At 40.5% G+C, this 17,902-nt stretch overlaps 1 protein-coding gene across 1 annotated transcript; it reads left to right on the plus strand.

Moving 5' to 3' along the window:
* Window positions 1-323: 323 nt before the first annotated feature.
* Window positions 324-17,751, plus strand: SUSD2 (sushi domain containing 2). The gene is made up of 15 exons (XM_038151945.1): window positions 324-1,365; window positions 2,611-2,815; window positions 4,149-4,300; window positions 4,799-4,966; window positions 5,192-5,366; window positions 6,795-6,996; window positions 8,042-8,127; window positions 8,345-8,613; window positions 9,592-9,735; window positions 10,136-10,291; window positions 11,340-11,588; window positions 11,897-12,169; window positions 12,689-12,874; window positions 17,067-17,157; window positions 17,467-17,751. The coding sequence occupies exons 1-15, from the start codon at window positions 1,299-1,301 to the stop codon at window positions 17,477-17,479; spliced, it is 2,436 nt and encodes an 811-aa protein (XP_038007873.1). The 5' UTR covers window positions 324-1,298; the 3' UTR covers window positions 17,480-17,751.
* Window positions 17,752-17,902: the final 151 nt, after the last annotated feature.

Raw genomic sequence — 17,902 nt, forward strand, 5'->3', positions numbered from 1 at the left:
CTTTTTATTTTCTTGCCATTTTTTTCCAGACAGAAGTGGGACATCATCTTGCTCTTCCTCAAAGCTCTCCAGGGACATGAGAGTAGCTCAGTGCTGGCCCAGTTCTCTGAGAGATAACAACATTTGAGAGGTTGAAGTGTTACTAACCACTCTGTTGTCTCTTGATTGCAAAGATTCACTCCTACAGACCGAAGAGGCAAAAAGGGAATTTCTCCCTACGGGTTTATCCAAAGAAACACTTTCAGCTCCCTTGCTTTCAGAGCCCAGCTCCAGCCTGCAGTTCCTTGTTGCTGTGCATGTTGATGCTTTGCAGTTGCTGAGCACGAATACCCCTTTCAAGCGCTGCGCCAGGGCTCATTTCTGCTTTGCAGTGGCGCTGTGAGTCACCAGGTGCCACCAGCGAGTCATTTCAATCCCTGCTCATGTGCCCGCCGCTCGGATTCCACCCACAAAATCCAACACATCCCAGGATTGCTCCCAGACAAAAGCTGCCAGGACAGAGAGGACCTGGGGACCTTCACCTCCCCAGGACAGCCTGTGACCCGCACCTGAGACACTGGAGCTCGTGTTTTCCTTCCTATGGAAAGGAGCTGTCGTTGCTGTCATTCTCTGCCTGGATGCCATTGCTGGAATTTCAATTCCACCTCCAAAATTGCATATATCCAAGGACTGCTCCCACACGAGAGACGTGGTGCTGGGGAACAGGCAGAAGTGCTCTGAAATGGAGGGGAACCCTCTGATTTAAGCCCTTAAAATGATGAAAAAGGGTGAGTTTCCTTCAATTTAACCCCTTAAAATGAGGGAAGAGAGCAGTCTACTTTCACTTAAATCAGCCCTCATGCTGTCACATCCAGTGCAGTAAGCATGCTTCCTCAATATCTCATTATCTTCTGAGCTAAACTGTAGTGTCAGCATGTATTCTTTATCATTCTTCTAAGTGATAACAGGTTTTAGTTCCTCCAGCAAAATTAAAGCATAGAACTTTTGCCAATGACCCCATGGCCTTGAGCTTCGAAGCAGAAATGCTTGTAAAGCAATAAACATCTACCCCCCCTTCAGAAAAACTTGACTGTTAATGGGAAGGAGTTGCAGTGACTATCTCCCCTTCAATCTTTTCCTGGATTGGAGATGACCTCTGAAATGGAGCATTTCATTCAGTTTGTTTTGCTTCAGTAATTTACAACAAACCTTTGAACAGCGAGAATCTTGTTTATTTCTGGACACCCGTTTCCACTGAAGGCTTTTCCCTGGCTAGCACGAAGACTACCACAATCAGCTATCCTGAATCTGGACAAAATATGAAATTCATTGGATTAGATGTTTCTTTCTTCATTCTTTCCATCCTCACTGCTCTTTGGAATGCAGGTAAGTGATTTTCAAACATTTTGCTGCTTTTAACTGCAAACTTTTTTGACTTCTCTACTTCAGAGAAGTAACCTTGGTAAGAAATTGTTTATACCATCTATACAAGCTAAAGCAAAGGCACACAGGCCAGCTTTTACCTGCATGGTTTCATTTTCAATCCCTTCTATAATTTCCAGCAGGTCTCTTCTGTGGATCTCTTCTGTAAGTAAACAGACAATCTGGAGAATGCAGTAAATATATTTAAATACAGAGAAAAACTTTCTAGCTTCCCATATTGAACAAGTGTTTTTACTTCCCTTCTTTGCATTTTCCCATGCTTGTTCTTCTCCACCCACCTTGATCCCTGCCTTTCTTTTTGCTTGTGTCCTCCCAAATAATCAATCCTCCCTTAGTTCCTTTTTCATAATTGGTTCCAATTTTGCAAGATCCACGTCCAAATTTAGAATTTCTGATACTTACCTAGATCATCTCAGCATTGCATGGTATTCTTGATGTAGTTCCCAAGCAGTGTTATCCTTGCAAGATTCCACTTCCCAAAAGGTCCTCAGTGCTCCCAGCTGTCTGTGCAGCTTGTCCATCTCACTTAACTCCCCTTACCTGTTTGTGAAATCCAGCTGTTTTTGACAGTGCTACTGTAATGCCTGTCTTCTTCTCACTGTTTTATTTGTTGAGTAGTTTCCCATGTGATGTCCAGTAATTACTGACAGTCTGTAAGCCAAGAGCCTACTCACCTGTCTGTGTACCTGCCTTGTTAAGGCCAGGCTCAGATGAAATGCACAAAACAAAGACATTTCAGTAACTCTTAATAAACTTGTGTTGGAGCCCATTTTGTTGCTGATGTTAACTTTCCAGGAGCACTGGCCTTCCTTTCTTACTGATTTCCACACAGGGTTCATGGAGGTTCATGGGCTGTTCTGGAATGTTTAAGACTTATTCTCAAAAATAAATGCAATTAGTGACACTCACTGAGGGGCTGCTCTGGAGATTTATTACATGTAAAAATATCCATGGAATTCATGAAATTATATACTGTCTGGGAGGTAAATAAGTGTATTTTGCTATTCAAAATGGAGCAACCTTAATATGCAGGTGATTACAACCTTCACCTAAATACATTCCTAAACTAACATAACCAGCCTATTTTATTTACTTACAGCAGTCCTTTGGATGATGTACTTGTGCTTCAGAGAACATCTAGAAGAGTTCAATAACATTCCTGACTCTTTTTTTTCTTCCTTTAACAAGGAGCTGAAGACTCTTGTGCACAGCGATGTGGGGAGCTGCTTGGTACCTGTTCTTGCCAGGTGACATGCCAGTCCTTGGGGACCTGCTGTCCTGATTATAAAGAATTTTGTCTTCAAATTTCTCCATACTCAGGATCTCTTATGGGAGGCAAAGACTTTTTGATTAACAACGCACCTTTTGATCCCTCTACTGTGATACAATGCAGGTGGGCCATGATTTTATATTCCTCTGCCAAAGGGAGGCAAAACTTTATAATCTCACTCTCCAACAACAGGCAATTACCACAAAACAAGACCAGTCCACACAGGAGCGAAAACTTTGTAAAGTTGTTAGAATCCTGAAGTGTACAAAAGTTCTGCTCACTCTCACCCTCAAGGATACCTGTTGACTGTATTTCTACACAGGATTGTTTCTTTTAGGTGGAGTTGTTGTGTGGTACAATCATGACTCTGCTCATTCTTCCCTTACCATATTAAAACAGTGACTTTTTGAAAAGGGTTTCCTTTCAGGGCACTTGATTGTCAATATCTCTTTTGCATTTCCCTTTGTGGCAAAGAAGTATTTATTTCTTAATCTGAATGAGAAAACAGCAACACAGAAATGTAGGTAGGACGCCTGATGTTTTTCCTGTAAGAGAAAGCTGTGGATCCTAAATGTGTCAGCCTGTATCACACTTAGATGCATGTGCCACATGCAATACATACAGTACAATGAATTTTGATGACCCAGATGTTGTGTTATTATTTCCACAGAAGGTTCTGAGTGAGATTTTGGAGTCCTTCCTATCTGGGTAGCAGTACCTGAACAGGTTTTCAGTTCTTTATTTGGAAAACCTTTGACCAAGGCATTCATTCTGTAGAACACAACTGTGTACTTCGAAGTGCCTGCAGAGTTACATAATTATAGCCAAGGCAAATTCCAGTGCAGAAAAGCAAAGGTCCTATTTCCTGGCAGGCCCCAGGTTCCTCTGATACTTGGAATAGATATTCAGTCCCCACCTATCAGTCCTGAAGAGTCACAGGTGGGGTTAATCCCCAGCACTCTGGGCAAGAGCCCTAACTGGAATCAAATGGTTAAATAACAAGCAGTGCCTTCTGAATTAACCTTTGCAACAGAAATTCTACAACAGCATGAAATTACTTTCCTTGCCCTCACAGGATTTACCAGGGAAAAAAAAAACAAATCAGAAATTTGCAATAACTGCATCATGGTCATTGTTAGCCACCCTGTAATCCTACTAATGCTATAATGTTATTTTCCTCTTCCTGTCGCCCCTTTGTTGCTAATTTATCATGTCTCACTCCCCCAGTGATTAAATAATAAATTGAAGGTTTGTGGATTGCTGTATATTTGTGCAGTTCACAGCAGAATTCACATTGACGTAATGAGCAGATTTTTCCAGTTTATATTCCCTGCTACAAGCAAAACAGCCCCAGACTTGACATGATCCACACATGACACAAGGTTGCTTGCTGAAGCACATTCAGAATTTCCCTTCTATCTATGGTGACACTGAAAAGTGTTTTCAACATTTACAGGTTCAAGCAGCAAATCACAACCAGTGGCTATATTGACAAGGATGGAAAAGCCCACTGCATCTCCCCATTGCTTTATGAGACTGGTTTCATCCCTTTTGAAGTTTCTGCAGATGCTGGGTTAACGTTTCCATACTCTGGAACTTGGTTATCAGGTCACTTATATCTACAGCATCGTTTTTCTTCCTATATTCTTCCTCCATGCATGCAAGATTATAGAAGTCTTTTCAATTTGATCAGCTTTATTCTTCCTTAACAGGCCTCAGAAAAGAAAGTGTCACTAGACTCATGTTATTTCATCTTTTGGGAGATGAACTTTCACAGCAATTGAGTAGCAGCAGCAGCATTAACTGATAAAAAGTCCTGCTTAAAAATGAGGTTGACCAAAACAGTTCCCACTTCATTCCTACTTCTATCCCTTTTTGTCCCCTCTTCAAATAATTGCATTGTGGTGTTGCAATCTAAGGACTGCAAGTATTAGTAAAGGTTGCATTCTCTCAGCTTCAGCTTATTCTCTTCATGTCATGCATCCTGTGCTAAGTAAAACATACCCAGGGGAAACCCTGCTAAATCTTAAATAATAGAGTAGCACTTTTTCAGGACTGTACAAAGCCAAAATGTCATTAGCCCTCTTTTTCTGCTCTGCAATGCAGTACATCACAGCAAAGTTTCAGATGAAGAAAAATGCACTTTGGTAAATGAGACAAAATGGCAATACTATGGCACCTCCAACACTGGTGGAAACTTAACTCTTACCTGGACTCACCAGACACTTGCAGCAACCCACGTCAACATAGAAGTCTGGGGATACCAGGAAATAGGTAAAGTGACCATTTTCCTACAAGCATTTATCACACACATAACTCATGTGCAGAGCTCTGCACAGCTTGTGATTGCTTTCACTGAGACCTGCAACTATAAACAACTGATGACAATAATGTCAGCTTTTCCTCTTCATTTACATATGGGTGGAGACATCTCATTTCAGTCTTGTGGCTATTGCTCTTTTCCAGCATCCAAAACCCTTTTCTTCCTCTATCTGACAGGTGACAGTTATTCAGAAAACTGGGAGGCTGAATGGAAATACCTTTATACTTTGGCAAGAGAAACCCCCAATACAGGGAAATATTCTTTCATTCCTGTACCCGCTGAAGGAAATTACAATACATGGGACTATGGGATTTTGAGAATTATACCCAGCAACTATTTTGATGGGCAGAGGCAAGTGCATCACAACATATAATAAAATAATAATAATAATAATAATAATAATAATAATAATAATAATAATAATAATAATAATAATAATAATAATAATAGCTACCTTATAAGCTGTTGTCTCCTTTGGCATTCAAAACTGAGACTCAAGCTCCATTTCATGGGAAAAAATGGGGAGAAAACTGGAAGGTCAAAAGTGAGAAAGACTCATGGGTCGAGATAAAGACAGTTAACTAAGTAAAGAGGAGCATGGAGGAAGAATCATGAAGCAGACTGGTGCACCCAGTAAGGGCTGCTTTGGAAAAACATCCCTGCAGTTTTGTTGATGGACATGCTGGTCTAGGGGATGGAATATCCCTTTGGTCAGTTTGGGTTGGCTGTCACAGCTGTGCTCCCTCCTGGCCTTCTCCCTGGGGACCAGAATGAGACACAGAGAAGACCTTGACACTGTGCCAGCAGGAGATAAACACTGGTGTGTTATCAGCACTGTCTTGGTCACAAATCTAAAATGTGGCAGCTATGAAGAAAATTACTCCAGCCAAACCCATGTTCTCACCAGACTAGGATCTGCTGATTCTTTTGTCACAGCTGTGCAGGAGTCCCTAATTGTGGAACTTCAGTCACTGCAGCCACAGCCCTTCCTCTTCTATTTTTGTATGCAGGTTTTTGCATTCCTTCAAATTTTATGCCCGTTTTCTTTTATTTCATTGCATATTTCCCCATGATTTTTGGTGAAATACCTGCGTAAGTGCTCCATGGATATTCCTTCATAATTCTTCCATATCTGCAGGTTTGATGTATATGGTGTAGACTCTGTGAGTATATAAATGCCACTTCTTCAGTGTTACAACATATTGCTAATATGTCAGAACCTTTTTGAACATTTAGGAGTTGCTACCTAGAGAAGTACAACCTTTTCTCCTTCTGGAGGGTTTTTTATTACACTTTGTATATGATATTTTTTTCATGGGGAAAAGCAGAGTGGCTTTGGAACATTTCAAGGATTCTGAATGGTTCCTGTAGCCAGTAGTCCTGATATTACTGGGGTGCAGTTGTCATGTTTTATTAAAGAATCCAGATATTCTTCATACTGGCCTACGTGAAATTACAGCGTAAAAAGGCATGATTAGAAAACCTGCCTCTAAAAGGATCTATGTAAGCCAGAATCATGATTACTAAAATATATTCTGATTATTGCGTACTTGCTGCATGCTGTTCTGTCACCTCCTGAATTTGGAAAATTCTTATGTGCCATAACTTTTTGAAGGAAAAAGAAAGCAGCGGGCTTTGCAATGAAATAACTTGAAAGTCAAAAAAATCTTTTTAATTATAATTAGCAATTGAGCCACAGTGCTACTGTCAAAATAGTGCTTGTTCAGCTATCAGATCTATTTTTTGTTTCTCTCTTTCTCTCTCCTTTTTTTTTACCAGCAATATTCCATCAATCTGGAGCTCAGACCATGCATTGGCTTGGCACCTTGAGAAAGATTTCAGAAATGACCCAAATGCATGGGCAACTGCAAAATGTATGGAATGGGACAGAAAGGAAGAGTTGCTTCCAAACTTCATGGAAGAAATTATAGACTGCCCTTGCACCTTGGCCCAGGCAAGAGCTGACACTGGCAGGTTCCACGTAAGTTATTAATTGATCCCTCTGGCTTATTACAATTCCAGGTGGAAGCTTAAGGAGTGCCAAACTCCACACACACACCCCTGTTCCCTCTCTAAACATCCCTGCAAGGAAATTAAATTACATTTAGATTTGCCCAAGTAGCATATCAAATGGCAGAGGTAAATACAGCTTATCTAGGTAGTATGAATAAAAGTGCCTACAGAATAGGAGATGGAAATGGCATTCAAACAGGGAATTAAAACAGTAGTTCCAATGGCAGACTGAAAACACTCTGTGGAGCTGGGAGCAGGAATGGCTTCTTCAAGATCCTACAAGGTGACAGTCTGTGTTTGAAGGTGATATTCCATGCTGGGACAAACTATTTCTGTCTAGTTTTTCATACTTTGCTGCAAACCCTTCTGCCTTGTACTTGTACTGTAGAGCTCAAGCCCAGAGCTGTAATCCATTATTTCCTTTATCCTGCTTCCTTCCTCCTTCTCATCTTCACTGTTATCAAGGAACTGACAAAAGCTAAGAAATCAATTGCCATTCAGTCTACACTTTCACTTACACTGCTGATCTGAGGACCAGATGAGAGTGACTTCCTCTCCTATTTATGATACCAAATGGTGGCATGTGTTTATGCATTTAAAAAAAAAAGTTAGGTAAACATTGTTACTATTCTGGTTATGAAGCTCCAAACATGATGTGTAAAAGCTTGTGAAGATAAAAAATAGATCTACTGCCTCTGTCTAAGAACATAGGATAAACATTTCCTCTGTATGTGTGTTTGTTGTACACTTACAGTTGAATCCCCATCTGGCTGCATTTGTTCTTCAAGGTCTGTTGCAATAGAGTGCAAAATGTTCAGGTCACACATGTTACTCCAGACACTTGAGTATTAAATTCACCATTTTTCCTATCACTGCACGCTATTCAACACAACCTTAACCAGTTCATGTCAACTTTACACACGTGTCAGATACAAAGGGTGGGAACACAATGTAAGAACAGAAAGGACAATGAGGCAAGAACCCCATTAAGTGTGAACATTGATCTTTTTCAGACAGATTATGGCTGCGACATTGAAAAGGGGAGCGTGTGTACTTATCATCCCGGTGCTGTGCATTGTGTGAGAGCCATTCAAGCCAGGTAAAGAACATTTTTTAACTGCATTTTTTTTGATTAATCCTTTCACCTCAGAGACAGCAGCATCACAGAAGTCAGGGGTGAAGTTTAACTGGACATCAGATAAAGCTTGGCAAACAAAATATTTAGCTGTATTCATTAAAAGTCAGTAAGCAACTCCTAAATAGAAACAGGCCCCACAGAGCTAAATGATGATTTTCTTGCTGCTTTTCTCAATCAGTCCCCAGTATGGGGCTGGACAGCAGTGCTGCTATGACTCCACGGGAACCCAAATCCTCACGCGCGACTCCACGGGAGGCAGCACACCTGATCGAGGACATGACTGGGGTTCACCACCTTTCCTGAAGCCTCCCCGGATACCTGGCTTTTCCCACTGGCTTTATGATGTTATCAGCTTCTATTACTGCTGCCTGTGGTCTGAGAATTGTGACTTCTATATGAAAAGGCGGCCCTCTAGTGACTGCAGGACGTACCGCCCGCCCCGAGCTGGTAAGGGCTCTAAAATTTCCTTATGCAGCGTAGATTTTTCATCCAGTGTTGGCTTTTAGAATACTTGTATATGTGCAGGTATGAGTTAACAATGGTGAGTGTACAATGTCCTGTGGAAAAATTCTGTGGAAGGTTTCTCTTGATTTATCACTTACAAAATCTGTATGTGTTTTCTAATTGTGCTGCAAGATTTTCTGCTGTGGAGCACCTCACTCACCCCTAGAACCTAACTAGCCAAAGCATAGTAGTCAATGTCCACGACTTTATATCATCAGTGTTGACTTCTTGAGAAAAAAAGGTGGTTAGAGATGGTTAATGACAGGTAGAAAGTGGCTAGAAAAGCTATCACAATGAGAAATATTCATATCAAATAAGAAAGTTTTACAATTTACAATGTGTCTGGTTTTCTCCCGCTTGCTTTTAACTCAGTCATCAAGACTTGCCATATCTCTGTTGCTACCACATTTTGCCTTCTATGCTGCTGAGATGCTGAGGTGTCCAGCAGGACTTGGCCTCCTATAAAGTGCAAAGAGGCAGCATTTTGCACCAGGAAAAAAAGGAGAAAACTGCAGAGGGCATTGCATTAGGTAGTTAGGGGTCATGAATGAGTGGCCTGGCTGCTTAAAGAAAGCCCATCAAAAGTGTTGGCAGAAGCAGAGTTTGAATTTGTGAAAATACAACTTTACAACTTGATGGCAAGGTGCATTGCATTAGTTACCATACAGATTAAAGCATATAAAAGAAGATAAATTAGAAGGAACTTGGAGCAATTTACGTGGAAGTTGGAAATGCAAAAGGGGATAAGGGTGCAAAGAATATGGATGCAAAGATAAGGCAATAGCCCTGTACTCACGTCCAAATCTCCCCATATATAGCAGGTGACACAGACTTCTAGCCTCTTTCCTTTCTCATGAACTTGAGGAGTAACAGGTTGCGATTTTTGCTTGATCTTAATTCTCTTTTTGCTTTTAAAAACAGCATCTGCTTTTGGAGATCCTCATTTCTTTACATTTGATGGTCTGAACTTCACCTTCAATGGCCTGGGAGAATATACACTGGTAGAGTCTGATCTCACATCCCTGAGAGTGCAAGGGAGGACACAGCAGGCACACTTTTCCAATGGTAAGTTGGTAAGAGAGGAAGCAGAGCTTCTGAACTTCTGAGATTTGCAGAACTGAGATTTGATATTTGCTTGATTTGCACTTAACAGCAATCCTCCTGTCATCTCTAGTCTTCTTTTTTGGCCATTTGTGAACAGTCACCATTCAGAAAGCAGACAACATCTTCAGGAAAAACTTCCCAATCAAAGTTTAATTGCTAGGTTTTTTTATTGGGTGTGAGTAATGGAAGTATAAAGTTTTCTACTGTGTTTAAGAGCTCAAAAAATTCTTATTTCTCTCCATGCCCATTCTCATCAATAAGGAAACATAAGGGCCGTTCTAGAAATCAGTCAATAGGCACAGCTGCCAGCGGATGCATTTTGATAGCATTCTTTTTTTTTTTTTTTCTTTTTTTTTGGAAGGAACTGGGGCTCAGGGGACAGGCTTGTCTGCAGTGGCCATGCAGGAGAACAACTCTGATGTGATTGAAGTGCGGTACTCTCAGGATTTGCATCTGGAGGTCCTCCTGAACCAGAGGGTTCTCAACTTCTCTGAACAAACTTGGATGGACTTGAAAGGTTAGTTACACATATCAGCCTTGTAAGCAATTCCATTCTGATGGAGCTCATGGATAGTTAAAGGTGTCTCTAGGTGTGTGCATTTCGACTCTCTTTTCAGCATCCTTTGGTGAAGTGTTTTAGGTGGCTTCAGTGTCCTCCATGGTTTCTATATCCTCTTTCACTTGTTTGTAGAGCAATGGTTTTCCTCCTCATCCTGTGGACAGTGAATGGAATTAAAAACTCTGTCCTCTACATTCTGCTTTGAGCTTACTGCATCTAATGCAACAAAGCCTAGCAAATAAAATGAAACAGAGTGAAATATAACTAAAATATATACTAAAATGCAACCCAATTTCATATTTACCTATTGGGAGCTCTCTCTGTCAGTCAGATATCATTCCTCTATTTTTCTGCCAAAAAAGACTATCAGAAGTTGACTTTTTGTCCAACAGGGCTGTGATCATTTGATTACTCTTAATGATAATTTGACAAATACCCATCATGCATCACTTCAGTTTTAACAGTAATCCCCCTGTTCAGCAGAGGAACATTTCTGTGGCTAGCATTTCATATTCCTCACATGGCTGAAGAGCAGGTGGAGGGCTACACTGCCAAGGAGCTGCAGAAGCAGAGATGCAGGGAGGAAAACAAAATGGAAGGGACATTGAGAAGGCCTGGAGAAGAAGCCATATTAGGGAGGTGTTGACAAGACAAGGGAGAAGGAGAGGAAAACTGTGACCATGAGAGTGGTGCTTATAGCTCACAGCCACTCTCTGATGTGGACATCTCATATCTTTAAGCTTCTGGGCTGGGACACTGGCAGGAGGCACCTTATATCAACAGTGGCCCTCTCTTTGCTGCCACTCTCTAGTTGCCATCTAATCACAATTGTAGTGTGAAGGTGTGGCTTCCCTTTAAATGCTTCTCAGAGTGCAGCTCAGAGTGGAAGGGAGGAAAAGCTGTATGAAAAATGGTTAAAACTGATGATATTAACTGATGCTAAAACACAATAATTTTTTCACTAGGGATAATTAACTATTTTGTCCTCTTCCTCTCATTGTTATAGGTCTCTTTCTCTATTCTACACCTGATCAGAACATCACAGTGATGTTCTCTTCTGGTTCTGGAGTGGAAATAAGGGGAAGTGGAGGATTTCTGACCCTGACAATTCTGCTCCCAGAGAAGTTTATGAATCACACACGGGGTCTCTTTGGGGTGATGAATGGCAATCCAGAGGATGACTACACCTTCAAGAATAAAACCACCATGTCAGTTCATGCCAGTCCCCAGCAGGTGTTTGAGTTTGGAGCTAGCTGTAAGTAATTTCTATGGTCTATTATTACATTTTCTTTACAAATTTAAGACAGCTTATGATTTAAGGACTAGGAAATTAGGCCTGTGCCAAGAAACCAGTACTGGGAGAAGAGAAGGCAGTAAGAGAAATATGCCCTCCTCTACTTATCTGGGGAGTGAAAACAGAACCGTGGTGGAGGGTTCAGCACTTTGTTCCTATATCTCTTCCAGCTCCAGCTACATTTCTGTAGATAAACACCTGGATTAGTAGCAGAAGGTGGTCTATGTTGGCAATGTTACATGTGAATCTTTCTGTCTCTGTCTCCCAAGGGGCAATTGAAAATGGAACTTCTCTCTTTACTTATGACACGGAGTTCTTACTGGACAGTTTCTTTTATGGGGACAAGCACAATGCCTCCTTTCTGCCCGTGTTCTCCCCTCATGAAGACCCTGCTGATCCCCTGCTAGAAGAGATGGTCTCATACTGTGGCTCTGACCCATTCTGCAGATTTGATGTCCTGACAACAAGAAGCCTTCTCGTGGGAATTTCCACAAGACTTTCCCATCAGAATCACAAGCTGCTGGCAGAACATCTAGAGCCAGGTGATGCAACATTCCATGAAACATCATTTCAGAATAACAGGATATTCTGAGTTGGAAGGGACGCACTGGGATCATCAAGTCCAAACCTTAAGTGAACAGCCCATAGGGAGCATCACTATAGATATTTCTACAGGGCATCTAAAGAGTTAACACTGTTTGAGGAGGCTTTGCTTAACTGTAGGTTCATGCACCTATAAATAATCTGATTGTAGGGAATCATCTTTGTACCAGGGAATCTCTGTACTGATAAATACTTAGGCAAATTCAAAATAAATTTCTTTCCATTTCTTCCACTATAACACCACAGCATAGAAAGTTTATCTTCATTTTATATGCATTAAGCTGTCTTCCCAGGACTTCAAAATAAAATTTTAAAGTAGCAGGAAGTATTGTCTTTCAGATAGCCTAAAAATCTTTGTTTTTCCATGAGTTGCCATTAAAATGCTGTTTGAATCATTGTAATGGAGATTTGCTGATCTAAGTCCTAAATACTCTAACCAGATATGTTTCTTTTACTAGTGATCTCTTGTGGCTGGCTGGATCATCCAACCAATGGAAAAAAGAATAATACTAACTACCTGCTGGGCTCAACCATCAATTTCACCTGCAATGAGGGCTATGAACTCACAGGAGGGTCACAGGAAAGAACTTGCCAAGTGTCAGGAGCCTGGTCAGGAGACACACCCCAGTGCAGCCCAGTAACAGGTCTGTTGCCCTTTAGATATCACATATTGTCACTAAAAAATCATTATCAAGGACAAGGCAATCTCAGTATACCATGATGGCCCTGACAAATGCAATTTCTCTTACTTGGTGAAACACTGGACATGAGATGTCTGAATTTCTAGAATGACTATCATTCAAATCTAAATAACAGGTGACTTATGGTGATTCTGTGCATTTTGGTGGAGGTTTTGAAGCTTTTTTTTTTTATCAATGGGTACAGGTACCTGAAGGGTGGGTGAAAAGAGGATGGAGACAGGATGTTTTCAGTGGTGCCCAGGGACAAGACCAGAGGCCACAGACATGCTCTGAATCACAGAAACTTCCCTCTTAACATCACAAACCCCTTTTTACTGTGATTATGATTGAGCACTGGTGCAGCCTGCCCAGAGAAGTTTGAGTATCTCCCACCTGAAGATACTCAAAAGTTGTCAGGTCATGGTCCTGGGCAACTCACTCTGGGTAGTCCTGCTTGAACATGGAAGTTGGACAAAATGACCTCCAGAGGTCCCATCCCACAACTGCTCTGTGATTTGAGAGCAGACAGAGCCCACACTTGTTGAACCCTTCCACTCTTTTTTTTTCTAAACGATTATCTTATCTCAAAACATAATTCTATTATTCTACAGCAGTAAAAGTATTGTGAATGATGCAATAGTATTTAGTATAAATAACACAGATTTATTCCCCCTCTTGTGCTACTACTAATAGATTATCAGTTAGCCTGGGATTGTTGGATTTAGTACCAGTTTAGTAGCAGAGGCTGTCTCTATGATTTACAGAAAATGGCCCAAAATTTTCTTTTTATTCATTCAGCACATACACTCCAAATGTCCTCAAGATGGCAATATTTCAAAGCACCAGGGTGGTGCAAGGCCAGATGGCATGTTGAAGCACTTTCAATGCTGAGTTAATAGCTCCCAAAAGCACTCATCAAATAATTCATACTAACAGATTCTCCATTCTAAGACCCTTCCAAAGAAATCTGGAAAGTGCACTTCACATCAGCAACGAATTCCTGTCATGCTGGCACATTTCATCAGCCTCTGCTGCCTGTACCAATTGCTTGTACATTTCCGAAGCAGTTCTGAACTTAATAATAATTGTAAGATGAACTGCAGTGAGTTTGGGCAGCAGAAAAATTCGCAAAGGCCAGATCTCAAAAAGGCAATGTCAAAACTTTCTGCCAAGCTGAAAGCTAAGAATATTTTTCCACTGCTGCCATCAACCACATACATACTGGATAAGAGCCAGTCAGTCTCAATAAGCAAAACAGATGCTGACATTTACACTAGCAAAAGGGGGACAGAAAGGCAGCCCTGTGAGATCAGAGGAAAGGAGCTGGAAGATATGCAGTGATTGATTGCATTCAGAATGACGGAGATGTGACACAGCTTTGTGGAGGAGCAAACAAAACCCACAATGTTTTCCAATGCTTTCCAAAAAGGTGACAAAGAAAAACAAGGTGTGGAAGAATTTTATTGATCTGATTGCCACAAAGATCTTCCTTACTATTTGATGTTTGTTGTTCTAGTTAATTTGCAATGGGAACCAAAATTGATGGTTTTTATTAGCTGCAGGAAGTTGGAGTACGGCAATGCTGTCCACAGCAGCAGGATACTGGCAATACCAACAACTGAGAAACACAATATAAAATACAAATTTCTCCATTCTTTTTTTCTTACTGCTGTGCCCTGCTAGTGGCATTTATAGCTAGCCTTGTTTCTTCTTCTTCCATAAGGTGTTCTGCTGGATGTCAGTGTTTGCCTGAGAAGGCTATTTTATTGACAGGCCCAGGTCTCTACAGAGAAGAGAGGCAATACAGTTCAAAGTTCCTTTCACTAATATCTAAACTTCTCATATTTTAATATCATGGACAGTGTGTACTTGCTTTCCACTAAACACATTTATGCCACTGGTCCAAGACACAGTTGAAATCCAGGGCCAGTTTTCCTTGTCTTACTTCTCTATTTGGCTATTTTCTCTACTCTCCATCCCCCAAGCCTTCTCTTCTCCAAAACAGAAAAGGTCCTTGTGTTGTCAAAATTTGTGGTTCCTGAGGTCAGTTTTCTTTATTGTTTTTCTCTTTACACAGCAGCATGCTGCTGTTTCACCAACATCCATTTTATCAAGTCCTGCAACAAAGACCTTCTTGACACCAGAAAAATGCTGACAAAATTAACAGACAGTCCTTCCCAATTCCTGGGTGCCTGAATGGGTGACCACTGGCCCAGCCACTGTGATCAGCAGTCACCTTTTTACTTTGAAAGTGAACTATTAAACACACACTTTCTCAAGTTATTTCTTTCATGCTGGTCAGGAGCACAGGGCCCAGCCCTCTGTTATTCTAAGCTTACAGGTGTATTTCTTTACAGTGCTGTGTTCATGACACTGCAGTTTTGTGGCACATCAGGTCCAAGCTCTGTCTTGCAAATCATCAAGGTTTTTTTTAGTTGCTATATGCCTTTTCAAAAGAGAATATTAAAAATGAAGGCATGTGAACCAGGAAAACTGGATGGGAAAAGAGGTGGAAGCAAAAAAAATGTAATGCCAGTTATTTTACAAAATCCATTTTGGTATTTTGAAACTTCAAATACAAATTATGTTGTTGGGCCTGCATAGTGTTGTTTTTGAGTTTTGCTTCCTTGGACTAAAGTTTCCATGGAAATCCTCTGCTAATAATTATTTTGCTATGCTTCTAATTACAATCCCTCTGCAAGTCTTGCCAGTACCACAGCAAGCTCTCTTCACAGAGTATCACAAAGAGGAAGAACAAAGAAGCCATCCAGCAAAAGCAAAAAGGAGATTCTAGTAAAATGAGATGTAATAACCAGCTAAAAATCATAAGATAGTGGCAACATATGTACATACAGTCTTTTTGAGACAGACAATATGGTGATATTAAGGGCAATCTAGTTTTGTTTGTCTTTTGGGTTACATTCTCCTTTTCCCCCCCTTCCTCTATTTACTTTTAGATTTCCTTTTCCAGTCTCAGGCTCTGTGTAAATGCTGTTCATTTAGAAAAGCTGTCAGAAATCTCATTAGTCTTCTGTGCTTTTTCTAAACACAAAGATTTCACAAGAGAGGCAAATCACTACTGGACTAACTACTCTAGCCAGTGGTGGGTTCTCATCACTTGGCAGAGACTGGGTGCCTCCCTGTGAAGGATGTGTAAGACAAACATTAGGCCTTCTTCAGAAGTTGCTGGATGATGGACCAATGCTTGTGAAACAGTTTGTGTATCCCATTTCTTTCCTTAAACTTCACTATAAACCAAATCAGCAGCTGAGTAATCTGTTCTAGGATCATAGAAGTGTCTGTTCTGTCACTCTGCCATCACTAGGCTGTGGGTTGGGCAGGTGTGACAAAGTGATGGAAGGAAGGGCTGACAAAAATGCAGCCCTGATTAAGGCTCTGATACAAAATGCAGGAATCATTGTTTCTCCCAGACAGTTCACTCCACATGCTGCATCTCTTAACTTTTACAAATATTCTTATATGGTAATCTGCCAGTGCTTAGTAGAAGAAGAAAACAAAATTATAATTTTTATTCAAAATTTGTTTCATATCTGGTTTCTTTCTCTCTTTCGGGTGTCCTTGTTAGGCAGTCACAGAATCAAGTTGACACTTTTTGTGTTTTAGTGTGTTCAAACTCCCTGATGCAGTTCAATGTACCCACATCAGAGCAGTCACTTCTCTTTTATGTAGGTTATTAAACAGCAAAGGTAGTTTCAAAATTTAATGCCAAAATAGGGGTAATATTTAAAGTAATCAAACTGTATGGAATAAGGATTGAAAACCATTTCAGTTGGGATTGACAATTCCACGTTAATATTGCACATTCAAAATGTTGACTACATATTAACCACTAGCCACCCTCTGTATTACAAAGCTTTTGCAGCCACTTGTCCTCCAGTCAAATGTAGGAATTCTGTGAGTTCCTAATCTTTACCAGTTTCAGAGAATCTGAAAGGGTAAAGGGTTGGAAGGGACCTCTGGACATCATTTAGTCCAATCCCACTGCCAAGGGAGGCAGTTCCACAAGCAAATAGAACAGAAAAATTAACTCTATATGTACAATTTCAAAAATTGTCATGTGACTGCATTCAAACAGATATTAAGTAATGTATATTGAAGTCCTCATGGTTTTTTGTGCTTGATCTCTGTTTTTCAGCTATCAAACAAGTAATTGTTATTGGCAGTGTATTTGGAATAGTTGGCCTTGCAGTCCTGGGACGTCTGGGTTATTTATGCAGAAAGGAGAGGTAAGCCTTACCTGAACTGAGAACACAAATGAACCTCCTAAAGAAATAGCAACTGCTATGACTTTTAAAATAATAATCTAATAATGACCACTGGCAACAAAGTGCCAGTGTGCTACAGGTAAAAAAAAAGTGCAGCTGATGTATAAACACTTAACAACTGTATGTGAAACTGACTGGTGGAGAAAGAGGGCAGCATAGTGAATGAAAAGGGTTTTGCCTAGGAATACTGGTGGATTGAAATGGAGATATGGTTGATTTTCTGAACTTTGTTAGCAACTGTTACAAATTTTTAAGCCTTCTCTGTTCCAGTGTCCACAAGTAACAGAATACCAGATAAAATGGAATCGAAATTGAATGAACGGAAACAAAATGTGGTTACAGCCCTTGGAAAGAAGACTATGTGTGAGGAAGAACTAAATACTTCTGAACCTGTCACAAAGAAAAAAAAAAACGCCCAGCACCAAGCTAACAAAACATTGATATTGTTCATCAGTATTTCATCACTTAAAAATGCTACATTCACTACGAATTCAGCTTCAAGAAATAAGAATGTGGCATATTATGCTGTGATATTAAAATTTATATGTAAAGCCATGCTACTATATGAAGACCATTTTTTGCTTTCTGTTTGTGTCACAAAGGTCAAAAGAAATGTAAGCATATTTTCCCCCTAAAAATCAGCCTTACAGCTTCACATGGCAGGAGGTTTCTGTATGCTAAAAGTGAGATGCATCCACACTGTGTA

This window comes from Motacilla alba, chromosome 15 (genome assembly GCF_015832195.1).
Source record: "Motacilla alba alba isolate MOTALB_02 chromosome 15, Motacilla_alba_V1.0_pri, whole genome shotgun sequence".
Lineage (NCBI taxonomy): Eukaryota > Metazoa > Chordata > Aves > Passeriformes > Motacillidae > Motacilla > Motacilla alba.

Coding starts and splice junctions, on each gene's coding strand:
- SUSD2 (XM_038151945.1), top strand. CDS start 1,299: ATGAAATTCATTGGATTAGATGTTTCTTTCTTCATTCTTTCCATCCTC. Junction 12,170..12,688: donor GGCAGAACATCTAGAGCCAG/GTGATGCAACAT, acceptor TTCTTTTACTAG/TGATCTCTTGTGGCTGGCTG. Junction 12,875..17,066: donor CCAGTGCAGCCCAGTAACAG/GTCTGTTGCCCT, acceptor TCTGTTTTTCAG/CTATCAAACAAGTAATTGTT.